Source organism: Psittacula echo, assembly GCF_963264785.1.
Source record: "Psittacula echo genome assembly, chromosome: 2".
NCBI lineage: Eukaryota > Metazoa > Chordata > Aves > Psittaciformes > Psittacidae > Psittacula > Psittacula echo.
This window is the reverse complement of record NC_137737.1, coordinates 12,950,938-12,978,787: the sequence shown is the minus strand read 5'-3', so window position 1 is coordinate 12,978,787 and position 27,850 is coordinate 12,950,938. Positions and strand designations below refer to the sequence as shown.

Genomic DNA, 27,850 nt, shown 5'->3' with positions numbered 1-27,850 from the left:
GGCATTTGGGACAGAATTGCTTTGGTAATTTTATCCTTAAAGTTTTCAGGCAGCTGAAAGATCATGTGCTGTTTTGCCTTTATTGTGTACAGTTATCTCTCTAGTATGAAGGAAACAATCAGGAAGAATGTGATCAGTGAGACTGACACAGCTGTAGCACTGGCAACAGGGAATAATTGACTGATATGGAGGAGGTTTATCTCTGTTGTGAAATGGTTAAGAAATTAAAGCATGTTATAGGGCAATTACTAATCACAGTTATATATGATTTTAACTTCTTTGCAGTCGATGGAGTTGTTCCAAATTTACCCTGACCTAACAGACATAGGTCCTGATGCAGTTTTCAATTTCAGAGCAAGTCAGCTATTGGACTGGACTTTGTGAATGAGAAAGGCACTTAAATCTGGGATTTAAATGGCCTGATTGGTTGCTTTTAAAAAGAAAACTACTAAATACCTGCCTTCCCCCCCCCCCCCCCCTTCAGTAGATTTCATCCTGCATTTTCTGAGCTTCCATTTCACAAATGTAAGTATTCAGTCTGAAGGACTGTTTATCCTACATCACTGCCTAAGTAAGTGTCCACCAGAGGCTAGGAGGGAGGAAAAGGGGGAGCAACGAATCCAGCCCCCTGTATTTTCCAATCTATTATTAAAAATAGCTTTCTGATTACAGTAAATAAAATGCAATTATTTCTTCAGCACAGGTACAAAACAATCCCAAAAACAGAGAAACAAGCCAAGGCCTTGTCAGTATTTTTCTGCTTAAACATCATACAGAGTAATTAAAGATTCGTGAGAAGGGCATTAGAAATCACAGATTTTGTACAGCTCAAGTCTAAATTTGGTTGCCAGAATCTGAAAAATGCCCCAAAGAAGAGTAGGTGTAGTGAAGAGAACTTAAGCTTCTGCCTCAATCTAATTTGTGTTAGCGGGGTCGTTTACAATTCAAGCAGAATTTATGCTCACCTGAAATGATTTATTTGTGGCTTTGGTATGCCCTGAGTAAGAACACTTCAGTTTATATTATTCTCATTAAAAAGCAAAACATCCTCCACCTCAACATCCTCTCTTAAAGGTCCTTAGTTTTGCATTTTTACACATGTTAAACATTTTCCAGCTAAGTTTTTTTGATAAAGCACAGAAGAAAGTGTATTAGTTGAATTTTTGTATGTGAAGATATTGGCAATAACAGCCCGTTGCAGTAGCCATGTTCCATTGTAAAACAGGTCTCTGGCAGATAAAGGAAAGAGTAAGCAGGTAGATTATATAAAACTCAAACAATAGCCCAATGACCCACCAGATTCTCCATGTAACTTAAAATCAGATGGTGATAAAGAAAAGGGGGGAAACAAAGTATTGCATCATGTGTATCATTTTTCTCTGGATGCACGTTGGTTATCTCTTTTTGGCTGTGAACACAGGAACGTGGTAAACCATAGCACATACAAATTCAGTCATTGTCAATTTGTGGTAGACCTTTTTTTCTTTTTTTTTTTTTTTTTTTTCTTAGCAAATATTTTTAGGGTTTTGGGAACAGGAGACCTGGCATGATTCCCACTGAGGAGTCAGAGTTAAATTATGTGTTTTGCAGGAGACTCAATAACTGCTGCCCTTTAAGGTACTTTCTTTGAGTTAAGAGTATGCAGCCTCTCTTGGCCTTCCCAGAGGGATGAGCTGGTTGTTCCAGCCAACCCCAAAAGGGTAAAGTTGCCATGTTTCCACTCAGGAAAAACTTTGTTTGAGGTTTATGATGAAATATTTGCTTGCAGAATCCAGACCAGAGGCAACTGGATTTCTGTGTGAGGATTCCTGCAGAATTAGGTGCTCCTCCCCTGAGCAGACCTTGCGTAGTAGGCTCATAAAAAATTGCTTTTCTGATTCTCTGCTTTAAAGGGACTGTATATTTCGTTGTACTTTATTTTTCTGAATGTTTTAGGAAAGGGGGGAAGATGAACTGCGTATACAACAGCAGAGGTGTATGGGTCACAGGGAAAAGAAGTACAAATGATCTAAAACTGACAAACAGATGAGTTCAAATGAAACATTTCATGCATGAGGAAAGTGTTGAAAGCTGCTGTAAGGACTTCACCTCAATATTCACACTAAATCTTTCCTTTTTGTACTAATTAATGAACCAGCCCAAGAAGCAGTTTCTTATACTTTGTTCTCCTACCCATTTTTAAAATGCTGGGCAAACAGACATGTAAATTAATTTCCAATGGACACCTTTAACTTCTGCAACCAGCTGTTGTTCAGCGTATCATCCTAGGTCTTGCTGATCTTAGCAGCATTACAAGGATCATATTGTCACACAGATGAACCACTCATGGCAATTTCTCCAGTGGATTTGACACAAACATTCTTTTCTTTGCTATTGGAGGTATAAGCTTTCTATTTTTGACCTATTTTTTTCCTCTGACCGACATATTTATTGAGGCTATTGCAAGGAAAATCCTACTTTCCATTAATACTTCACTTCTGTTTCTTCCTCTTGCAGAATTTCAGGCTGATAGAGCAGTAAGAGCATCTTGGTCAATGTCAGCTTATGAATGTGCATGCATTAATAAACCCCTCAAATTTATTTAGAATTCATATTTAAATAAACACATGCACACATGCAGTGGTTAATGTACATATGTATCATTTTGAGTAGAGGAGTTCAGGATTCTGTTGTTGTAGATTAACAGGTAGCATTTATTGATCTGTTGTAACAGCAGTTCTGGTTCCAGAGAAGATCTTGATTGATTGTCCTCATCCAGACTGAGTTCTTTATCCATCTCTCCAGAGTCTTCTAGCATTGGCTGTGGATAGCATGGAGACAAAAGATTGCATTCTGAGGAAAAGATGTAGTTGTATATGTGTATAACTGTGTTTGGATTCCAGGTGATCATTTCAATGCCCTTTGCTATATCTACCTGAGCAATTTGATATGCTTTTTATGATAACAGTTTATAAACCATTGGTAGTAGTATAGGTATCTTATGTCAAGCCTCTGTTCTACGGAATAAGGTGATTACAACTTAATGTGCTGCATGGAGCAGGAATGTCTTTTGTGACTTGTGCTTTTTTTTCATGAGACAAAACTTCTTCCCTTTTTACCTTTTAAATTAAACCTAAAATCAATGCTTCATGCTTAAGAATTCCAAGCATGCAAAATTCTCTGTTAAGAAGGCAGCAAAATACTGAAATAACTATGCATTTACTGATCTGTAATGTTTAACTTTAAGATACCTTACTGTGTGTTTCAACCCTAAATGTTTATTGCAATGACCATTTATTCTCAGTCTAGATGAAGAGTTAAGAATGTGTCTGTATTCATTTAGGTAAAGCTACTTGGCCACCCCTCAGTTACCGGTGTGAAGTGCATCCACAGAATGTATTTTGCAGGTCAGGTTTTGGATCACAGTCACCAGCTGATAAGCAGTTGGCTGTGCTCATCCTGCCTTACTCCTGCCTCCTATGGTCTAAATGATCTCTCACATTTTATCACTGAGTTCCTTCTACTTGTTAAATGAAGTGAAAAGAAAGCGAGTCTGCCTTCCCCTTATAAACTGAAATGTTCACCACAGAAGCTGGGAAGTGAGATGTCTGAATGCCAGTACTACTTCCTACAGAGTAGATATCTATACTACTACCAATGGCTTATAGATTGTTATCATAAGAAGCATCAACCAGATCTCTTGGTTAGATTTTCTAAGACCTCTGTCTCTTTTCAGGTTACTGTCCAAAACTAAATCTCAGACTGCCTTGGACATTGTTATAAAAGCCCCCCTCTTCTCTTCCCATGCTGTTGCTTGTGTCATTTGTGGGGGCTTTATGGTGTTTTGGCTTCCAGACCAACAATACTTTGCTCCCCAAAGATTTGTGTATATGTATTTAACTGCCTTGAAGAATGGGACTGCTGGTACAGAGTTACCCCTTCTGAGAAGTTAAACTAGAATAATCTGCTTGGAGGTGCTTCTGCACCAGATCCATGCTTGACAATGGTGCGATCAGTAGATAAATCTCACGTCCTTGCAGAACTGAACTGCCCCATCAGTTGTATGGCTCCCTGAAAACTGGACTCTGCCATGTGGGGTGAAAGGAGGTCTTTGCTTCATGCCAGTTTGAGGCTTTGCTCTGGAGCTGCAGCCTCAGGATGGCAGTATGGTCATTGTGAATGGGTTGGAGCTCCTCCAGCTTTCTCTTAGGAAATGCGTATCTGGTAAATTTGTCTCATCTTTACTCACAGCCCAGTATAGTTTGTCTTTACCTCCAGCTTCTAAAATCTGATTACAAGAAATGAAGTCTCAAGGTTGGAGATTCCATGCCCAGATGAAGACACACAGAAAATTTCCTTTCCAGCTGCAGAGTTTTCAAGGTTTTGTGTCCTTTTTTCCACCCCTGTTGTCAGTTACAGCTGTTTAACATAGAGGGGCTGCTTTTTCTTGAGTTGGGTGTTAGTATTACAGTACCTGACCTGGATGCTCCCCAAAACTTGTTGAGGAAGTAGGAACTTCTCTCACACAGACTAGCTATACTCAATTATAATGTCAATTACTCACAGCTTATCTCTTTCAGTAGACTTAAGCTCTAACATGTTACATATTTCCACCTTGTATAAAGATATTCAGGGTTGGTAATAAGTTTTCTTCAACTACAAGGATACTGGAGGCACATAAGTCATAGTGAAAAATTTCAGAGCACATGCTCTTCTCCCCTGCTGCCATGAGTTGCTAGAAGGAATTGTGTGGCATATTTTCCTCAAGTTTAATGTAAGGTTCTTCTGTCTTCAGAATGTATTTGGTGTTTTTTTATTTTCTTCCAAAGAAATGTTGCAAGCCAAAGCAGTGGGATTTGAAGCACTACAGGGAGCATAACAAACCCCAACCTTGCCATGAAATTCTGTAATTGTCATGCTCACAGTTAAAATAAGATTGTTCACTAAGTAATATCTATGCAGATTGTAGTTCCTTGTTAAAAGTGTCCTGTCAGTGTAAATGTACACGCAGAGCAGGCATATTAAGCAGAGTCAGACTTTATTACTGTTGTATCTGTGACACCGACTGGGAGACTGAAAGGGACTCTGCTGTGCGTTGTCATCAGCAATGTTATAGACTGTGCTCTGCTTTCCAGGCTGCCTTTGCAATCTCATTGCCTTAAATGAAGTGCTAAATGACACTTGCAGAACTCTAGTGAAGGCAATAGGATTAGAATAGGTGTTACTAAGGTCATAATTTATTAATGATGTTAATGTGGTGTTTGAGGCAGGAGGGAACCTGCTTTGGCAGTGAGATCCTAGGCTGAGCCTAGGTGATAGAGCTTAGAAGACATTATAACCGTGCATAATTGTGCACTCCTGCGTTATGCATTTCTCTGTCTAGTAGAACTTCAAATATCAAAAGGAAGAGCTTTTTCTACTTGTCTTTTCAGGAGAAGGTTGCAGTCTAAGGACTCTCTTTTCTGTTTGGTTTGTTTTTTTTTTTCTCTGCCTTTTTCTGTGTTGTGTCATTTTCATCCTTTTCGTCCTACTTAGTTCTGTGTTTACCTTTGAGCAATTTGCCCCCACTGCTGCACTCCAACCTCACAAAATCTGATCATGTAAGTGGTCCCATTGATTCTAGCATGTATACTTCATGCAGGTTACATGCTTGAAGGCCCAGTTTATACCCTTCAGCTATAGATAAATGACTATCATATCTTAAAGCCATAACTTAACCGCAGCATAAACATGGCTTTGTTTTCATGACAGCAGTTCACTTCCTCTATTGCAGTAAATTTAACATATCTGGTTGGGCTTCTTGTAATGCTGTTCAATACGTTGTCATCTTCTAATTAAAGACCCTTAAAGGTGTGTACAGGTCACCTAGGAGAAAGAAATGCTATAGCGTAACTGCACGCTGGGGTAACATGATGAGACCATAAGAATAGGTTTGAATCCCAGTATAAGTACTCAGTTACGTTGTCACTTCTCATGCATCGTCAGTTTCATGCATCATCTTTTCGTGGTCTTCCCAAATCACTGTGATACCATAAGTACTGTGTGTTTAGGTACTTCTGAAAGGATTACTTTACCTATGTTGTTGTGAGGGAGAGAGGTGAAATTAATTGTTACTTACCAATTTCTCATCCCAAGTATGTGTTCATTCACTCTTTATTCTTTCCTGATGTCTCTGAAAACAGAATAAATACAGTGGAAGTCTGTGGCTGGAAGATGCCTTCAGAAAACAAGCCCAGTAATTTTGATCAATTGTTTGTACTATTGGATGGTGCTGGCATCAGGCTGAGGAGTAGAGTTGTGAACGTTTCTCTGAGTAAAGGATTGTGCATGTGGCCATGTGGGACTAAGATCATAAAGGCTTTAAACCACTAGATAAGGCAGATTTTGATGTGATAAAGTCCAGGGACTTGCTACTTAAGCGTGCAATTCATGTTAATGCACCCCGATCCCTGGTAAGTTGCTGATTAATCTAAGTGGGTTATAGCATAGCCCCTCAGTAGCTTTTCTTTAACTGATCCATGGAACAGAATTCAGTGTTTCTTTGCATTTAATATATGATCCTAGCAAACTGAAAAGAAGTTGAGCTTTTTTTATCATTGTGGATTTAGATTTTTCTGCTTGTTTTATTAACTGCTGTTCCATACAATACTTGGTCTTAGAAGATAATGAAAGTGATATTCTGTATTTAATCCTCATAGTCCTCTAAAACTGGCTTTTTTTTTTTTACTCTTTGTTTTTCTTCCTTGAAGTGTATTCCCTTCAGAATTCAAGGCTTCTGAGTCTCTAGGCTTCCCTCATGAAGAGGTAGGTTTGAGCTCAGGATTTGAAGCTGAGAGATGAGCAGAAGAGGGAAGACTGGGAGCTGTTGGTAGACCTGTACAAATAGTATTATATATGTAGAGGTTACAGTTTCTCTTTTCTGCTAGAGTTCTGCATACTTTATAGGGAAGATCTGTGTGTATATCCTGGTGCTTCAAAAGTGATCGTGTGTCCTATCGAAATATTTAGTCTGAGAATATTTAATGCTTTTGCTATTTTGACTGCAAAGGTGAATTAATTCTTTGTGTGAATGATTTGATCCTGTGTTGGGAGCTATTTGTTATCTTTTACTAACAATTCAATAGATAGGCATGTGAGTGCATTACTTTACATTCTCTTGGAAGCAAGCAAATATTTTGAGATAGTAATTTAATTGGTGTTATTGTGTTCCCTGCAAATATGCCCTATTTGTGAGCGCAGAAATGGTAGCACGTTCTTATGGAAAAAGAGCTTTTTCCCCGAACCATTGTGGCTGCTATTGCAGTAATGGGATATCAAACAGGCAAAATTGTATGTGTTGTCAATGGCTACAATATAATTTCATTGACTTACAAAGTTTAAAGTGAAGGCATGATGGTAAGCTTATACAAGGTGTCACATTGAAGTAATTGCCCACCAACTTGATTTTTATGGCCAAAGAGAACATTTTAATATGCACACAAATTCTGAGGACACTCTAGCCTGCATCAGAATGTAGAGATCAAAGGATGTGATTAAGCATTCAGGCGCTATAGTGCTGAGAAATAAATAACCCTAGTAACGAATGAATTAATTAAATGTGGGTAAAAGTAAATGACAAAGTTGATTTTAAATCCAGGAATAAGAATTTGGTCTAAAATGCAAACAAGCAGAAAAGGGGAAGGTTTATGTCTCTGGTTTTACTCACCCTAAATGTAGCCACGTTTATTTTTTTCGTGTTTGCCCAAGTCTCTTTGCTTATTATGCTTTGCTTATTATTGATTTTGTTATGTCAAGATTAAAGTGCAAAATGGTGAAGCACCGTTTAGGCCTCAAGTTCTTGAAGAAAACCAAGTCCTTAGACAAATTGTGTTAGAAGTGTGAAGCTGTGTGATAGTTAAAAGCATGTTGAATTCGGAACACATTTAATTAAGAATTAATACATTATGACCTACAATGTGGAAAGAATATGTGGTACCCAGGTGTTGATGAAGAGCTAGTAAGAAGAAGAGTAACCCTGAAGATGGTCTGTAATGGTAAAAAAAACCCAACTGCACTCATTTATCAATGGGAAAGGCATAGAAAATGTAAAAAGCATAATATTATTGATCTGCAATATTTGTAGCATTGAATATACTTAGCAGTTATAACAGCAAGTTTGGCTGTCAGATGATCTCAGCATAGGAGAACCATTTGAAAAACTATTTGGGATTCTTACTCTTAACCTTAGAGCTGCCCATCTTATGGCACATACATCTCCTAATATCTGGGGAAAAAAACATTTTAGTCTGTGAGGCTCAGTTCAGGTGAAGCTTTCAGTTTCTTCAACAGATGAGCATTATTGATATTTTATTCAATGTACACAGCAGATAAAAGGAAATCTGAGGGGTCCACCCCTAGAAGGCATGTTGTGAGAAAAGTTATGTGCCATACTTGTCAATAGAGTTCAAGTATGCTATGGCAAAGTAAGGACATTGAAGAGCACCCATAAGAGGTATCTTATTAAGCACATAACATATAAAACCAAGGCTGAGCTGTCCTCAGTTTGGATTTGTGTTTTGAAAGCCTTCAGTTGTGTTTAGTAAGAAGAATTCAAGGCAGACCTCACTTGCTTCAAGCTGACAAAGAACAATTTGATACTGAAATGAAGATTATCCAACAGTTTGTGATATTCTGGACAAATTGTGACTTGCCTCATGTGGTTTTCTTGTTTAAGTATTATACCCTTATTTATAAAGGATTTTGAAAGGTTCACAAAAAATACATACCCAATTTCTAAAGTGGTCTAGGTTGTGACTGTGTATTGTATTATAGTTTGTAATTGCTTTTTAAAGTGGCATTCAAACCAAGAGTTGGAAAGTGCAGTTAAATTAGAACTACTTCAATCATCTTCACCAAAAAACCTTTCCAATAGAAAAGGTTGCTTTATTGCACTAAAAGTGTTATGTTTCAACATATGTTTCAACACATTTTCTTTTCAAGGTCTTAGTTAATTTGTGTCTTAAGAATTTCTGGCGAGAGATTGGGAAGATCCATCCTGAAACAGAAAGCAACTTTCCTCATAGAGCCAAATCCATGGCTGGCTGCTGACAGATCTTGATTTGGGTTTTCCTAGACCAAATGCAAGTGATAAAATTAACTGCTGAGCTTGGTTACTGTTTAACCCATGCTCTGATTTTCAAAAAATCAAGTTAATGGTTTCTTTGGTTCACAACTTGCAAATCCTGCCATGTTATGTAAAATCGAGTTTTTGTTTAACTAACAAGAGGAAAGCCTCTTTCAGTTTCTGTGAGTCCTTTCTGTGCTGCCCAGTCAAGTTTCTCTTACATGATCAACATTCAGAAGTGATTATAAATTTGGTTTTGGTGTGGTTCTGGATGTGCTGGTTTCTAAAAGCAATTTTAGCTGAATTCTGGCTTTGATATTTTTTTCTGCCAAAGTAGCTTCTGGTATGTGCATGGTAGAAAAGCCTAACAACTGAAAATACAGGGAAAATGTATATAATACCATATTCTGATTAGGCCAGATTAATATCATTTGAATTCCTCGTGGTGGAAATCCTTATGAGGTGTCTTTCACCTAGGAAAAACTGAGAGAATCCCATTGACTGTTTGACTGCATTTCTTAGTTCCAAAGAGGCCATTTATGGCCTGTTCTTCCTTATGGAGAACTGAAAGATTACATTGATAATGGGATGCTGTAAATTCTAAAAGGATCTTTTAAACATAGGAAGCAAGATTGTGTGTAAAGAGAAGCTTTGTGCTTAAGGCACCTTCAAAATTGAAATTGTTCAAATACTTGTTAAAAAAAGGGGGAAAGTTATGGAACTGGCAGGTTTGTAAAGATTTGGCATCAACTGCAATGATTTGGTGAACAGGATTGTGTCTCCTTTAGGTGGTCAGTGTGGAGAACAAATCAACCCAGTGTGAAATAATTTTTGGGGTGAATAAGAACTTTTTGGTTTTATAACAAAGATCCTTTAGACAGCTCCAATGTGTTTATCACACTAGGGTAGAATGGCATTTCTTTTCCCCCTAAGAGTGGTGAATAGCTTTATAAAGATTGGGGGTTTTTAATTATTTTCTTAATGGAAGACAATGTCTTCCTTTCTGTAATGGATTTTTTTTCAACTTTTATGGTAAATTGGCCCCACAGTATACAAATTTAAATAATCCTAGTTATTCCTCCAGTCTTATAGTCTTCTAGATGGTTTCTTATGTTTGACATGGCTCCCTGCAGAATAAAACTGACAGAGCAGTGGGAATCATCCACTACTCCTATAAAGAAAATGTGTCGAAGTCCTACTCCTGATAGGAATCATCTTCTCATTTCAGGTTTAATTGTTCTCCTATGTCATCTCCTTTTGGGAGACCACATGGCAGAAGAGTACGACATCTCTTGAGTTGCTGATCCCACCTAAATGATTGCACAAAATGAGTGGAAAATTCTCTTGAAGGCTTATTCCACCATGTTCGGTCCCAGTCAAAAAGTGTTCCTACATGTTCCACCTTTGTCCTGTCGTAATCTATAGGGCCTGATTTTCTGGCTTCTTAAAACTGGGGTTGGCTTTTGTGTTGCTGCAAGAATCTTTAATGAGAAGGCTGCTTTCTTTCCTGACTCTTAAGGCTTATTATTCTCCTGGTGGCTGTTCATTGCTTATCTAAAATGTGTTTTGAGGAGCATGGTACCTTCCCAGCATAGTAGCTTCTCTGGCTCTCGACCCCTGTACGCATACAAACTTTTGCTGCATGTCCACTGATGAACAGACTCCTGTCCAGTAATCCAGACTGTCATTTAAATGGGGAATCATTATAATTAGGCCAAGGCCAAAGTTACAACTCTTGTTATCCTAATAAATAAGTTTTATATAGTTTCATCCTGTACATCGTAGAAAACTCCTAAGATAAAATGGATTGCAAGAAGAGCAGAATGATTCTTATCAGGTTCATAATTGTATCAGAGTCATTAAAATTAATCCCAGTATTATTTGGAGTATAGCTTCTATACTGTATGTACTTTGGCATTAGTGATTCCCATGTGTCATGTGGATTGCAAAAAACACAAACTCTGGATTCATACATGCAAGTCTCTTCTCCAGCCAGTTCCAGAACAGCCGTTTCTGGACCAGAGATGCAGGAGTCTCCTACAACAACATAGTTCCTCACTTTTTCTGTGGTGAAACCAACATCTTTCGTCTCTTTCCTGTTTGAAGCACACAGTGTGTTTGCTGGGGGGTATGTTTAGAGCAATAAACCCATGCTGATTATAAAATAAATGGCAACCTAGCTATTTACTGCTGTGCAGCTGCTGCGTGCATATTCCCAACCTGCATTTCCCAACCTGGGGCCTCTAGTCAGCATGTTGCAGAGTGACCCAACCAGCAAATTGGCTAGAACTTCTCTTGTGAACTGTTCAGTTTGCTCTCGGTAGGCATGAGGAATATGTGAAACATTTTCATTAGGGAAAATAGGGAGGAGGGTAGGGATAGAGGGGAAATATATTTGGTGAGATGTTTTTATGATTTGAAAGTGCATTGTAGTGTCTCAGTCTCAAGACACAGCAATTCAAGGACATTGCCACATAAAGCTTAGCTGGTTTTGGTTTAAAACCACAATGTTTCACTTAACTGTAAGATTCCTAAGAATCCCAGCCTGGTTTGGGTTGGAAGGGACCTTAAAGCTCACCCAGTTCAATACCCCTACCACAGGCAGGGGCACCTTCCACTAGAGGAGGTTGCTGAAAGCTCTGTCCAACTTGCCAGGGATGGAGCAGTCACAGCTTCTCTGGGCACCCTGTGCCAGTGCCTCACCACCCTCATGTAGAAGAATTTCTGCCTAATGTCTAATCTAAATCTCCCCTCTTATAGCTTAAAGCCATTAGCTTTAAGCCCCCTTTAGTGACCCCACTAAGGTCACTACATGCCCTTGTAAAAAGTCCCTTACCAGATTTCCTGCACTATGGGCAGTGATAGTCTGTCTAATGTTCCAAATTAAATTATTTGAAGCTCGGTGTTGTTAATAGTATAATAGAATATAAGATAATAATAGTATACTATTATTTGATATACTATATACATTATATACTATATATATTATATACTATATACTATTATTAGATATACTATATAATATTATAATAGAATATAAGCAGGCAGTGGTTAGTTAGCTATGTTATTTTTTTATCCAGAAAACTCTCCCTTTTAACTGCAATCTGGACACTAGATGTGAAGATGAGTATCAGTGGAAAAATACAATGTCCAAAGTCACACTAGTATTGAGAAAAGGGAGAAGAAAATAACCATCTTCTCTGCTACAAAAATTTTTCATGAGGAGAATAAATACCATTCTATCCAAAGAAAAGTGGAGACTTTTGGGGGTTCATATTGAGTGAGAAGAGCAGGGGATATATCAGCTTTCTGCTTTAAGAGGAAGGAGAAACAATACTGAAAATGTTTAGTTAAATATGAGTAATATAGGTACTGTAAGTAAATATGTAATGTAGTAAACAAAAGAACAAGATCAAAGTAGTGAAGGGAGATCAGTGATCATCCATCAGCAGTCTTGTTTGTTTTGCTTATAGAAACATCCATCTAAGAATGGTGGGTACAGGTGGCTGTGCAGGAAATGAGAAGATTTTTCTCTGTGAGTTTTCCAGGGAAGTGACAGCCAGCAGGTAGCAATAGTCAGAGCCTAGCAGGGGACAAAAGGTTCATTCCAAGTAGTTTGCATGAACCAGACTATGGATAGATTAGGATGGAAATATCAGCACATCAGTGACAGGGGATAAAACAACATTTAAAGAAGAAAGGATAAAAGAGGGTTGTCTGTAAGAAATCTTTATTTTATGGGGAAAAGAATATACTGGATACCTCTAGAAGCAATAAGGTGAAGGAAGAAAGACTAGTTCATAAGAGGACCAAGGGAGAAGGTAATCTGAAATTTAACTAGTGTTTGACACAAATCCAATCCTTTCCCAGGGGAGTCTATTTAATGTATTCCTCACTCAAAAGTTATAAGCTAAGTTAGGTCTTTGAACAGCTTATACAAGGTTAGGGTAGTGCTTTGTTTTGATTAAAAATTGTAATAAGCTACAGTTTGAGTATTTGGTGTAGTCATTAGAATACTGCATTGAACAATGTAAATACTTTTAGTGACAGTATAATTGGAGTGTTTACTCTCAAACATATGTATGGTGTATGTCCCAAACAGAAGTCTGTGTAAGACCTGAATTCTAGAGGGGAGGCAGGATTTATTTCAAGCTTTGAAGAAAGATAACTCAGAAAATTAGTTTCCAGTACTTCTAAGCTGGAGAAAGTGTGTGCGGAGTAACTTCAAACTAAGGGCAAAATAAAAAAGCAAACCAAGTATCTTACTTTTTCTCCTAATTAAAACTTAAAAAAGTCATTAAATGCAGACCAATAATGTTTATAGTACATTAAGTACAAAATTTAGACCAGTGGCTAAATCTGTGCATGAAGCCTTTATAAAGCCCTATGTCACCTGAGTCCTACATTAAGGATAAAATTAGTTCCTTCTTCCATTTTTAGACTTCTGCCTAAGGCATGTTTCACACAAAACCCATGTAGTTTCGTTTAAAAGCTGTCTTTGATTATTAAATAGTTTTGCAAAGGCAAAGCTTTTAGCACAGTGACAAATGGTCTCCTGTACTTCATACAGTGTTGCAGATAAGGAAAAGGTAAAGGTTTTGGCTTTTAAAAGAGGGTATAGAACCAGAACTGTAATTTGCATTTGCAAATTCACATGATCTTGGCTGTTAAATTAAGCCCAGCAGCTTATTTTAAGTCGTATGGGGCTGGTAGAGCTGAACAGAAGTGTAGCAGGTATTGCAACTGAATTACAGGAGGTAAAGCCACCCGTAAGGGAGACACACAGCGGGGAGGACCACTCATTGCACAAATCTGTCAGAGAAATCTTCCAGAAAACAGGCAAGTCTGGAAATAGTAGTGATAGTTGGACAAGAAATAGATGACAAGTTATATGAGTATCTGCAAGAGATGGGTGTAAAATTTGTCACTACATGTGTGGTATATAGACAGCTATATTTTGAGTAAGGAGATTGTAATTCCTTACTTGTCCCATAAGTAGAACTTTAGTCTTGTGTTTATGCCAGCTGAAAGTCTGCAGCATTATACCCCTTTTATGTACACTTGCCTCTTACTCAAAGCATATAAACTCTTTTTGCAAAGTTCATCTGGCTGGTTTTGAAGTATTCTTAGACTTCAATTTTTGTATATGAAAAGCTAAGGCTTTGGTGTGTCTGTCGGTACATGGAATATCCTGTGTTAGAGTGCAACATGTAATCTGACCTTTCACACCTTCAGGAAGGCACATTCTGGGTGTCAAGACAACAGACATCCAGGGCAGGGAGGAAAACAGATCCTGACAGGACTACCTGCAAAAGATGCGCACACCATTCCTTGCCTCAATCGCCCCTCCAGTGCCGAGGGCCCTCTTTTGGTTGGACTTGGTATGTGGGCAGAGGAGAAGATTGTTGATCCTGCAGCTGGCATAGCAACTACTCCTGAGTTGCTTTTAGGGAGGCCGTTGGGAAAGACAGGAACCACCCCTCTTGTCGATGAGGGATTTTGCAGACTAGGCCACTTGCTGTGAGCTGGAATTAGAATTTATTATACTCAGAGTAAAAAATAATAGTTTTTAATTGTGCATAACTCACTGCAATAATGGCATGATACTTGAGTGGGGAAAGCAACTGAAGGCCTGGAGACAACCTGAAGTTGAAAAAACGTCCATTTATTAAAAGTGTGTTTTTGAAGGAAACAAACCTTCCTTCAACCCATCATTTAAGTGAGTTATTTAGTCCTCATGTAGACTAGAATTTTAGGCAGTATCTTATCCATCTGCTTATAGAGGAAGTTGCCATGCATTCACCACCTGATAGAGAGCTATCCTAGGGTTAACTACAGGTTCTGGTACTGTCTGAGGGGAGGAGGCAGCAGTTGATGTTATTTCAGTTTTTCTAGTCCTTACCTCTGTGTTTAATACAGCTTTGCTGTATTAAATTCACTGCTAACAGTCTGCCCAGCCATGCAAGCAACTATGTTGATGCTTACTGTAGTGCAGGACTTGGTGACATCTTGCAGCAAGGAGTTCCACAAATTTTCACTGCTTACTGTTTGAAAAAGTATCTTTTTACTATTACTAGCTTTGTGACTTTTCCATTTCAGTGGAGGTCCCTTTTCTCCTCAGATGAGGTAGGGTGAGTAGTTCCTGATCTGTGTTTCCTCCCTGCTGTTTATTGTTTTGTATACTTTGATCATGCTCGTTTTTCTGCACTTTTTTCCCATGGAAGCATTCCCAGTCTTTTCGATCTCTTTATCGTTCTTCTCACACACCTTTCTGATGTACATTTCTTACATGGGCTAACCAGAAATGAACAAAGTACTGCAGATGAGGCCGAATTATTGATGTACGTAACCAATAAAATCCTGGCCCTGTTGAAGTTGCTGGGAATTCACTGACATCTAAGGGTGGAGGTTTCTTCCAGTGTTGTCACATTTCCTGCATTATTCTACCTCTCATTTTTCATGTATTCAAAATTTGGCAGCTAAGACTTTAATCTAGGATTGTACTGATGCAGCATCCTCCATTAAAGTCCTGTTACTCCTCAGATTAGCAGTGTAGCTGTGTGGACAGGATTACTTCTTTTCCCAAAATACTTTGAGAAGGGTCAGATTTTGTCCCGATTCACGTTTGTTGCACAACCACTCTTGGTGTTAGTTTTGAACAGCTGAAACTGAGAGCAGCAGCTCAGACTTTGGAACAATGCTGCTTGTGTTCACAATGACCTTTAGCTGGAAAATCTGCTAAAATACATTATTTAGTATATGAAAGCAAAGAAACATTTTTTTTTTTTCCTCAGTAAATGACTGTCCATAAAGCAATAGGAATAAAAGGCAAAACAAGACAGAGTTTTTCCCCAGCATCTGCAAAAGGAGTCTGTTAACTTGTTTTCTCCCCAGAAACATCAAAAAGCGTTGAGATTGTTGCTGGCTAATAAATACAGTGAATGAAATGTTAATAAATCACCAACAATTTAGCCTGACAATAGCATGGATTGACCACATTGATTAAATTGATTATGTTTCATATATTTATAATATGTAGACAGAAGCCTAATTTATTTTCTGAAGAGTTCAAGGTAGGTATCACTGGTTTAAAGAGGGGAAAAAAAAAAAAGGCAAAACAATGGAGTAATGTTTGTGGTTGCTATCTGCAATAATCTAATGCTGACAGAGAGCAGTATTTTATTTAGTAATTAACAGTGTAAAGGGGAGAGAAGCTGTCATGTTGGTTCTTAAGCTGGCGAATGTGATGAAAGATGATATCTGCGATCTCATCCTTTCCACTTGTTTAGGATTGTCAGGATGAGAAATGTCAGCATTATGAAAGCTCAGCTCTGCTCTTGATATGATAAAACCCTTCAAAAGCCAGTCTTTCTCTCCCTCTCCCCCCTCCTTTTTCCCCTTTCCCTCTTGCACTTGCTTTTTTTTATTTATCCTGTTTTGTTAGATGGCAGAAATATAATTCTTTTCTTTCTTCCTATTATAAGCCACCATTTTTGTTTTATTATATGTTTCACAACCCCTAATGCCCCACTGAAAATTACCTTGTTAAATGACAGTGTTTCAAAGCCATGAATCCTTTCCACCATTCCCTCAGAGGTTTGAAACAGTCAACAGACTGTAAAGAATAAATAATAAAAAAGTATTGATTATTTTGATGACTGTGAGATTCAATTAAGTATTAATTTTGCCCTCCAGTGGACCTATCAAGGTATTCAAAAGGGAGGATTCAGCTCAGCTAAATGCGTGCTGAGTGCTTCAGCCTTAAATAGGGAGAAAATGTGTTTACCTACAGTATTTGAAGAGGAGTGCATTGATGCACAGAGTCCAATATTTAAGTGCTGTGCAAATTAAGCCCCGGTGACAGTGACATTGTTTTCAGCGATATGAGTATTGACTAAAGAAGTGCATTTGATGACAGCTTAAACTATTTGTATTGATTAACATTTTCATAGATTATCATGTGTCATATCAAATTCACTTTTCAGACATGAATACATTAAAAAACCCATAGGCAAACATTGACCAATGTGAGGACGGGACAGAGGGAACATGCTAACCAACCTACTTGCTCGCTGGTCACCTGTTCTCTGCATAAGAGCCATTTAGGCATGAACTTTGCAATAAATAGCTGCCAGAGAGCGCAACAAGGTCACTTGTTCCTTCTCTTTTATTTTTCTAGTTTCCTCTTTTTTTTCACTCTGGTTTCACAGCTGTCATGATATTATACCTATTAATTTGCAAACGGAATAATAGAGTGTGCTTGGAAATAATGCCTGACCCCCAAATGTCCTCAATGAGCAGAAGATAAAACAGATCCAAACCAGCAAGGACGAAATTTTCAATGTATATGCATGTTTAATGTTTTATGGGGGATATTATGTTGCAAACACAAGAATAATTGCAAACTGTGTGTGTAAGTATCTTCCCTAATTTTATCTTCTTTTAAAACATGGTTTCTGTGTGATTTTCTTTTTTATTTTCAAAAGAAAAAGATTGTGTTTGTGTGTGCTTATGGACTTTGGAAGCACAGTATCCCAACGGCAGGGATAGTTAAAAGAAATCTGTGTATCTCTGTTGAATGTATGTGATGCAATGCCTATTTGCTGCTGTGTATTTTAATGGAATGCTGGAAACTGTGTATTTGATTCTATTAATGTTGTACAGCTGAGGATGCCTCTTTAAATCGCTGTGGATTGCTCCTCTTCCATGGCTTTGGAGCATACAGGAATTTCTTTTTCTTGCTACGTTAAGGACAGGGTGAGCTGTAAAAATCGTCCACACAAAAAAGCACATCCCATAATTAAAGCTGTGTTGGTTATGTTGCTTTCATAGAAGTTTTCCTCCAAAGCATCCTGAATCTCTCACATGCTAGTTGAGCTTTAATAGGGTGGGGAGTAATGGAAAACTCATTGGATCTGTAATAGCTCTTCACTTGACTGCAGCCAGCAATAACAGCAGGAGCAGCCAGAGATAAGAGAGAGAGAGAGTGAGTGTGTGTGTGTGTGAGAGGGAGGGAGTGGAACAGAGACTATACGCACACCAAAGCTGCCACTTTTTTTTTTCCCCTCACTTTTTTTTTTCTCCCCCATCCTAGGATCCAATGATAGCTGGACAAGTCAGTAAGCCCTTGCTGTCACTGCAGAGTGAAATGAATGCAGAGTTGAGAGGTGAGGACAAGGCAGCTACTTCAGACAACGAGCTGAATGAGCCCCTGCTTGCGCCTGTGGAATCAAATGACAGCGAGGACACTCCCAGCAAGCTCTTCGGTAAGTCTGTCTAGGTATTTCATTTCACTGCTACCATGTTGTCCGGAAGAGCAATCTCCCCCTGCTCTCTCCCTCTCCCCCCCCCCCTTTCTTTCCTTGTTCGCTCAATTTTGTTCTAAGTACGAAGGAGTAGCTTGGAGCGTGCAGGCATACAGCCCTCTGCTCCCATTGCAACTGGCTACCAGAATGACAGCGTCAGCCCTGAAAACTTTTGTCAACAATGAACTTCTTTTATGCAAGTTGCAGACATTTTAGGTTTGCTTTTGCATGTAAAAAAAAAATAAAAATTAGAGGGGGGATCATTCTCTTGGAGTAGTTCATTAACGTTTATTAGGTCAAGTGCTGGTGTGTCTCATGCTACCATGTTACCAGCTTGTTCTAAAGCTGGATTCAAGTGCAAAGTTATCATTTTATATGGTAAAGATAAAGCTGACTGAAGAGAGCTGAAACATTCCCATAGAAAACACTATGTACTGAGTAAACAAAGGCTACGAAGGGTACTGCACATGGAGCTAATGTTTTTGGAATTTAAATTGGAAATGAAATATTTCTCCTGAAGCCTCTGCAAAGAGAAATTACCTCTTGGATTTTTAATTTATTTTTTAGGAGTCTAAATTGTACCAGATAAGTGCAACCTTTCCCAATCAAAACAAAAGCAGCAAGAGTGGCACTCCAACACAGACATCTGTCATTCAAACGGATGACACCCTGTAAGCCAACTCAAGCAACTCTGATCTCTAATCAGAAAAGGGAGCAGGGCTGTTGAGGCGCGTGCTTGAGTGATAGATGTTGATAGATGTCTGAGCTGGAGCAGCACTATGTGGTACATAATGACATTTTGGGTTTAGAGGGACTGCTCTTCTGAAGGAGTTCCTTTTAATTATTTCCAATTGTGACTTGAGATAAACCTTAACAGAAACAGACAATTTCCTTATTTTACATGATTCTCTAGGTGGAAGTTAAAGGGAAAAAGATCTTGTTTAAAGGGAGTGCAGCTTTAAGGGACAGAGGGTGAGAGCCCATTTTCTAAAATTCAAGTTTTAATTTTGTAGTCTATAAGGAAATCTGTGACTGTGTTTAGATTTTAGTATTCCAGCTCAGGAAGAGCTACAAGATCTTTTCTAAACAAAAGAATACATGCAATTTTCTTTTAAAATTGTTAAGAGCATGTTCTTTCCGAAAGACTCGGCACAAAAATATTTTATTAAACAACTTCACTAAAGAAATGGAAGAATGATTATAATTTAAAAATCCTAAAACTTAATTTCTGAATTAGTGAATTGGTGAATTTCTGAATTAGTGAATATCACATCTATTTTTAAGCACCCTCTTAGTAATCTTTGTTTCCATGGGAAGCATAATTTCCATTAGCACTTTGAATGTTCAAAAACCATAGAATAAGTGTTTTAGTCTATTTCACCCAGGAAAGGATTGTAACATCTAAAATTCAGAGGGCTATTAGTTGTCTGGAGTGGTACAAATATCCTAAGCTGTGTTTTTATGTATTTAATTTGCTCAAATATTCAGGGTGCATCTGTTAAATACAGCAAGGCAAGTACAAAACAAAAGCCAGACTTTTTAATCTGACGGCAGTGAAATGTCTGTCTGTTCTTAGGTCGGGCAAGTCTTGTAATAAAAGGGAGGATATTTTTTGAGGCATTGTCAGTTGGATGCTCCTCGGTGATAGTGAAATATACACAGACACTTTTCATTAGAGTTGCCGTGTGGGGTACAGAAATGATGTGCGACAATATCTTGTCTCCTTTTGAACTGCAAATGTAATTTGTGTCCCAAAAAGCTACGAATTAATCTATTGTGTTGTTTCTGTTGATGACGGTAAGAGGTTTCCTTGTCTGATTCTTATACTGCTGAAAAGAGGTTTCCAAGTAAACAAAAGTAGGTGAAATAGTTCAACTGCCTCAGCATGAACTTATGTACCATTTATCGAGGTTCTGTTACAATTATGATGGATGCTACAGACCTTTGAGCAGCAGCCCTCGTCAAGTTAATTTTAGTAACTTTGGGAATATAAAGGACAGGACAGTGGGGCTGGTTTGATACATTTGAGGATCAAACTGAGCAAATTTAAATCAAGATGATTAGTCTTTATGTCATAGATGCACGTCTTATGGTAGATTTGCAGTAAACATTGAAAATAATTAGGTATAGTGTTGCTCACAGCTTTGATGTTTAAATATGGAGCATTACTCTGTAGCTGTTTCTCTTTATTGCACGACTCATAGCATTAAACAGGAATGCATACTTTGGGCTTTTGCAGTCTCTGAAATGAAATTATTTGTGGACTTATTGATGTGATGGCACAGAGACAGACTGTTTTCTCCAACTTTCTTTCATGTGATCATAGATAATAGTTTTCCTTTCACCATATACCATTTAATACATGCTGTGTGTAAATTGGCCCAAAATCCGTTTAGCAGGAGAGGGTGGAGCATTTTAGAGAGTCAAGGGGAGGAGACAGGACCACAGAGGACAAAGTTTTTCTATGCTGCTGCTTTCATGTGTTTTGAAGAAATAGTGAAAATGATACCCTGATTTAGCTGGGATGGAGGACCAGCATTTGAGTGTCTTGTTGATGTTAGCAGTATTTCACCGGTCTTATTTTCATATAGATGAACAGAGTTGAATGATTATATGTGAAGAGCTTTCTTCTTTCTCACCAGATACATTCTGCATAGGTTGTCTTGATAATGGGTTTATTTCTGCAAGGACCTGTATTGCTCAACTCTACATTTTTCTAAAACCCACCTCCTTTTTCTTAAAGTTCCTTGGTTTGCTATTTCACTGTGTACCATAGAAACACTGGGCATTTATTTGCTGTTTGGTAGCAGATAGCACTAAACCATAAAAATGGCACCTTTTCAACAGCGGTCCCTGCTGCAGATCAGGAAAGGGCAGGAATACAATTAATTGTACTTACTTTTGGCTTGGGAAGATACACGGTAAACTTAGTGTTTCTCTTCTGTGTGCTTTGCTGTCAGTGGCGGAGCAAGTGAAAGCTGCAGCTCCTTGGGTCTCAGAAATACCAGCACGTGCTGTGTAAGTTCCTGATAATCAGAAACACCCCTTGAAACGGGTGCACAAGTGTCTGGGAAAATGCACTTTGTCGCTGCAGTGTGGTTGTCACCTGTGAGTGACGGAAGGAACAGCTGTGGTTAGAGGGGTTGTACTTGCTGCTTGCTTGCCTCTTTGCTATCTCCTGCTGGTGGTGTTTGGTTTGGGTTTTTATAAAGAAAAGGCTGTCCTGTTGCCCGAGGGTTTGCATCTCTAACCCTCCACTGGTGCATTTCTGCCAGTGGACTTGTGGAATCTGCGTACCTGCATACGAAATTTTGATACTGAAATAATGTAAGACAAGGGAATAAAAAGCATGGTGAAAAATACTTTCTGAAGTGTGAAATGTTGGTAAAGGGCTATTCTGAAACACTAGCTCCAAAGTCCAGTTTTGAAGTGTGGAGATAGCACAGCTGCAGTGTTTCAGTTAAAGAAATCCCGGATTTGCTGGGCAGAATATGAGGCCAAGTTGATTTGCAAGAGACCTTGTAGTTAATTATTTATGAAGCGGAATCTCCTATTTTAATAATATGATGTACTTAAATGGAGAAACTGAGTGTGGCTGTTGACATTCCTGGTGGTGTCACTTTCAGATGAACTTGTCTTACTCTGCAATATGTTTCAAAGTAGTAACCCAGGCTCTTACTTAGAGAAAAAGTTAGAGAAAAACTTAGAGAAAAGTTGGTGTTTGTTAATGCCAAGTAGTAGCTTCACTTGAATGAATACACTGGGATCTGATCTGAAGTTAATGAATCCAAGTTACCATTTTATATGATATCTTTTAACAAGTTTAGAATAACTTACGAAGTATTGATCTGAAAAAGTCTTAGTAATAAAAAAAAAACCCTTCACATTTGTCTGTGTAATATTTCAAACTGCTGGGATTCAAAAGTTGGTGCAGGCACCATTGGTATGTCTTGCATAAAGTTCTCTGTACTGTAAAAATCTTAGGAAAGAAGTGGCTAGTCCAAGTGCCAGAAGCCTCTGTGGACTGAGGCCAGCTTTCTGGATTTAGATCCAATCGTTAATTCATACTTAATTGCAGGTAGTTTGTGGCATAATTAGCTGGTGGTATAAGGAAAGCTGTGAATGCATTTGAATGGTAGGGTAATTTTACTGTATTATTAAAAGTTGCTCTTTGAGATTGACCCCGTAGTTCTATGCATCAAACTTGTTGAAATAAAGCAAGCTGTAAGTATATAGTGAATGTTAAGACCAAGCCTGTAACTGTGGAGCACAAGTGTTCCCTATTTAATAATTGCAGGACAGCAAGAAATTAACTGCTAATATTTTTGGGTGGTTTGTTTTTTGATTTTTTTTTTTTTTAATATATATATATATATATTTCTTTTTTTTGCTGGCAAGGTTTTGTTCCAGTGAAATGAAATCTTAGGTTTCCTGCATTGGATCTGAAGACTGTGGTTTTATTTGGTTCACTACCAGGGTTTTTTTTGCCTTTCTCATCATCCTGTGTGTGTTTGAAGTCTGAAGTGGGGATATGTGAGTTAAATGAATCTGCACACATTTCCATAAACAAGGGTTTATTTCCAAAGCCCTGCCTTGGCTTTGGGGTTTTGTTTTCTTATCCCATATCGTAACCCGTGTTTCAGAACTGCGTGTGTCTTTCTCTGTAAGCGTACCCGTGTATGCTGCAGCGGAACAGGGCAGAAGTTGTTCCTAGCCGACTGTGTTTTGCAGGAAGATCCCTTGTATTTCTCTTTGAGGGAACATACATTATCCTTTTTTATTTTTATTTTTTTAAATTGGACTTGCCTTGATTAGAATTTATGGCACTGGAGTCATTTCAGTTACAAAGGATAAAGGACAAAATTGTCTTTTACCTCTTGAGACAGTGGTCTCTGCAGGTCAGAGAAGAGGTCATTGCCAGGTTGCTGTGAGAAAGCTTGCATTATCGTCATTAACAGCATCTAGCCTGTGGGGGGAAGAAAGGCCTTCTGACGAAGAGCTTTTCTTTCATCAGTGTATTTAAGGCTGATTCTCAGTGTTACGGTTATATCCTCAGATTTTAAAGGCCTGTAAGAGCTCTGCTCATCAGGAACACTTTGATAAGGTTTGGTAAATTCAGTGACAAAGCAATGCGTGTTTGTCGCTCTTGCTGCATTTTAAACCTCTAGTGAATATTTCTGTTTGAATAGGGAAGTTCATGGCCCGAATGGTCTCAATATTAAAATCAGAGCCATCTTTTAGAGGCAGCAAACATTTGAAACGTTTAACCTGCATATAAAGGTTCTTGTCTGTTCATATAATCTTATCCAGTAATTTCCACAATGTGAAGGCTTTGTTCTGAGACACTGTCAGTTATCCATGCCATTGTAAGGGGCTGTAGCACTGATCCTGCTACTGCTTGAATGTGTGATACTTTTATTAGAGCAAGTAATCTGTGGATTAGGAGCACTATTTCATTACACAGACTATGTCAATGAGAAACATTAATGGATGGCATGTTTACAGAACCAGATCATTATACAGGCTTGTAAATCTATTTTCTAAAATATAGTGGTGTCTTACTAAAGTAGCAAACAAGTTCTGAAAGAATCTGAAGATCTGGCTATGTGAATGAAGGTTATATTTGACATGAGGATTTTTAAGTAAGTGTTTGCAAACAGTTAGGGACTTGAATAACTACTCTGAATAATCTTATTGTTTGACTCCTTGGCAGAGTTCTTAATGTAGTCAGCGGGGGATGCATTTGTGAATGGGGAATAAATGCCCATTAAGGCCTAAAAAGATGTTATGACTATTTAAACACAAAGCACAGTGCAATGGTAAGACAGAAAATCCATCCCTGGCTCAGTGTTCCTGCTGTGCCTAGGTATTGCAGGTAGCTCAGGCAGTGGTGGTACTGATGGTAGCACGTATATTCCAACTCTGAGGAGACTGAAATCTGCCTCCTTTAACCTTTGGTGAAAGCAATATTGGGCTGATGAAGGGCAAATATTGCAGCCCCACTTATGAAGTCCCTTGCTCATACGGAAATAAGGGAGCCTCATGTGGCTGTCTCTGAACTGTGGCAGAGACAGCCTATTTTAAAATAGGCAAACAAACAACAAAAGCTGTTTTGAATAAGGAGGAAGTTAGTTGTGGGATTTTTTTTTTTTAAGACAATTGTTTGTTCTCATGAATTTCTAATTATGACTTTGCTAAATTCTTTTGAGTTAAGTGAATGTCACGTGTTTCTTAAATGATTTTTCTTTATGTGGGTACAGAACAACTAACAGAGGAAAGGGAAAAAAGAATGAGATCCTAGGATGTAATTGGTGTGACTGAGTGACAAATAGTTCAGTTTTAATTAATCTTTTTTCTGCCTGTCTTTGAAGCTATCAAAATAACAACAAACTTGTTTAAGAGCGATGTTAGTGGCTGGCTGTTTCAAAGGGGACTTGCTGGCTACTAGACAGTAAACAGGTAATTTGTGAAAGAACTGTTACTTTCTTTGATTGAGATCCTTGCCAGTTTGTGTTTTGAGATTAATAATAGATCAGACACTTGCACATTAAAAAGGAAGCAAACACAGAAAAGAGAAGGAAAGAGAATTGGGTGTTTCTGTTGGATTTACACAATTAAGCAAGTTCTCCATGGAAATGTGAGGCTGAGGCAGATGGAGGTGAAGTTATGTTTGCCCAAATGTGCACATGGCACCACTTAACACATCTCTTGATTTCCTTATGCTAAACAAAGAGATAGGGAGTGCTTATACCAAGCTGGCCCCCTGTCAGGGGGCAATATGTGTAAAGTTTCCTGCTGTCAGGTTAATAAATCTTTTAAAAATATCCAAAGGCAGAAGTAGCTGTAGGAAGCTCATAGTAACAGTTGCCATTCTCCTGTGGATCATTTTTCTCTTTAATATCCTATGTAGTGCTTGGTTTTCCTTGTTGCGTTGTCTTCCTGGGTTTTGTTCTTTCTGGCGTTTGTGGGTGGTTCTTTGTTTTAATTCTCTTTCCTTGCTAAACTGCTGTTTCTGTTGCATCCATCACCTGTGGCCCCTTTATTTGGGGAGAGAAGGGCAGAGGATGGTGAATCAGTTTTGTGGCTTTTTATGCTTTGATTTAATTGCATATTCAGTGTAATAATGTTTTTTCCCATTAATGGTGTATTTTCTGACTTGTTACGTGACTACCACTAGCACTACCACAATAACATTATTTTGCTAGTTACAGAATCATTTCTGATGAGCTCAGTAGTAGAAGTTACATTAAAATGACAACTAAATGAGGAAATTAATGCTGAACAGGGGCAAAAGCAGAATAAAATTGAATGTCTCGTAATTTGTGGGTTTCACCAGGAACGTTATTTTGTCATGGAAATGGTTTGATATTTGTTAGCATAAAGTCTCATTTCTCTTTCTCCGCCATATAAAAATCAAAATCAATATCAGTATGAAACAAAGGAAGATTTGTATTGTGACATGTCCTCTTTTATGTTGTGATACTGCTTTGATTCTCTCGGAAGCAGGACTAAGCCCTTTTACTTTGAAAGCAGAGGTCATCTAGAGAAGAATAGTACCTCATCCTGCCTGGCGAAATAAACCCTGCTGTTTTCAGACACAATAAAATTGGCTTCATTCTCTAGATAGTCCAGGGATATTTACATGTACCAAATCAACCCACACCCCTGCCACTCTAAAAAGTGTTTAACACTAAACTACTGCTTATCTATTCCTAAAACTAGCTTGGATTTCTATTTTAGTAAATACAAGAAGAGATGTTGGATGAGCAGGAGCTTTGTTTTTCTGATCCGTTGTCCTTTCTTTTCAGAAAGGTAAATGGTAATTGATCAGGAATTTGAAGTTGTCTTAAGGAAAATGCTGTCTATCACAAAATAGAGCAGTCATGATACTTGAAAGTGATTACAAAAGTTAAATGTACATTTCATATATTTTATCAACCAGTGTGACTGGAATATAGAATCATAGAATAGTTAGGGTTGGAAAGGACCTTAAGATCATCTAGTTCCAACCCCCCTGCCATGGGCAGGGACACCTCACACTAAACCATGCCACGCAAGGCTCTGTCCGACCTGGCCTTGAACACTGCCAGGGATGGAGCATTCACAGTTTCCCTGGGCAACCCATTCCAGTGCCTCACCACCCTCACAGTAAAGAATTTCTTCCTTATATCCAATCTAAACTTCCCCTGTTTAAGTTTGAACCCGTTACCCCTTGTCCTGTCACTACAGTCCCTGATGAAGAGTCCATCCCCAGCATCCTTGTAGGCCCCCTTCAGATACTGGCAGGCTGCTCTGAGGTCTCCACGCAGCCTTCTCTTCTCCAGGCTGAACAGCCCCAACTTTCTCAGCCTGTCTTCATGCGGGAGGTGCTCCAGTCCCCTGATCATCCTCGTGGCCCTCCTCTGGACTTGTTCCAACAGTTCCATGTCCTTTTTATGTTGAGGACACCAGAACTGCACACAATACTCCAAGTGAGGTCTCACGAGAGCCGAGTAGAGGGGCAGGATCACCTCCTTCGACCTGCTGGTCATGCTCCTCTTGATGCAGCCCAGGATACGGTTGGCTTTCTGGGCTGCGAGCGCACACTGAAGCTGGCTCATGTTCATTTTTTCATCGACCAACACCCCCAAGTCCTTCTCTGCAGGGCTGCTCTGAATCTCTTCTCTGCCCAACCTGTAGCTGTGCCTGGGATTGCTCCGACCCAGGTGTAGGACCTTGCGCTTGGCATGGTTAACTTCGTCAGGTTGGCATCAGCGCACCTCACAAGTGTGTCGAGGTCCCTCTGGATGGCATCGCTTCCCTCCGGCGTATCAACCGAACCACACAGCTTGGTGTCATCGGCAAACTTGCTGAGGGCGCACTCAATCCCACTGTCCATGTCACTGACAAAGATGTTGAACAAGACTGGTCCCAACACCGATCCCTGAGGGACACCACTCGTTACCTGTCTCCAGCCGGACATCGAGCCGTTGACCACAACTCTTTGCGTGTGGCCATCCAGCCAGTTCTTTATCCACCGAGTGGTCCACCCATCAAATTGGTGTCTCTCCAATTTAGAGACAAGGATGTTGTGTGGGACAGTGTCGAATGCTTTGCACAAGTCCAGGTAGATGACATGAACTGCTCTGCCCTTGTCCATCAGTTCCGCAGCCCCATCATAGAAGGCTACCAAATTGGTCAGGCAGGATTTCCCCTTAGTGAAGCCATGCTGGCTGTATGAGATATATATATATGAATGATATAAATTATTTTATTGCAATTAAGAAGTCCTGAAACAATTCTTAGAAGATTCAAATTTTGCACAAGAAAAAGAAATATAGGTTTTCTTATATTAAGAGCAGTGTTCACTACAGAAGTGTACCATTAGATTACTTCTTTAAAAAACACCTGTGAGTTGTTTGCCTCTCTTCTGCTGCTTGCTGGTGTGTGCACACAGCTGGAAATGATACAGCTATGCCTGGGC

General features: G+C 38.9%; 2 protein-coding genes across 2 annotated transcripts in view; one reads left to right on the top strand and one right to left on the bottom strand.

Annotated features, from left to right (window-relative positions):
* Positions 1 to 27,850, top strand: part of POU6F2 (POU class 6 homeobox 2) — a 306,861-nt gene that overhangs the window by 34,741 nt on the left and 244,270 nt on the right. Inside the window, exon 2 of the mRNA XM_080611181.1 lies at positions 18,177 to 18,348. Within this exon, the coding sequence (XP_080467307.1) occupies positions 18,177 to 18,348 (172 nt within the window). The remainder of the gene's footprint in view (positions 1 to 18,176; positions 18,349 to 27,850) is intronic.
* Positions 1 to 27,850, bottom strand: part of VPS41 (VPS41 subunit of HOPS complex) — a 411,778-nt gene that overhangs the window by 162,711 nt on the left and 221,217 nt on the right. The gene's annotated exons all lie outside the window — the stretch shown is intronic.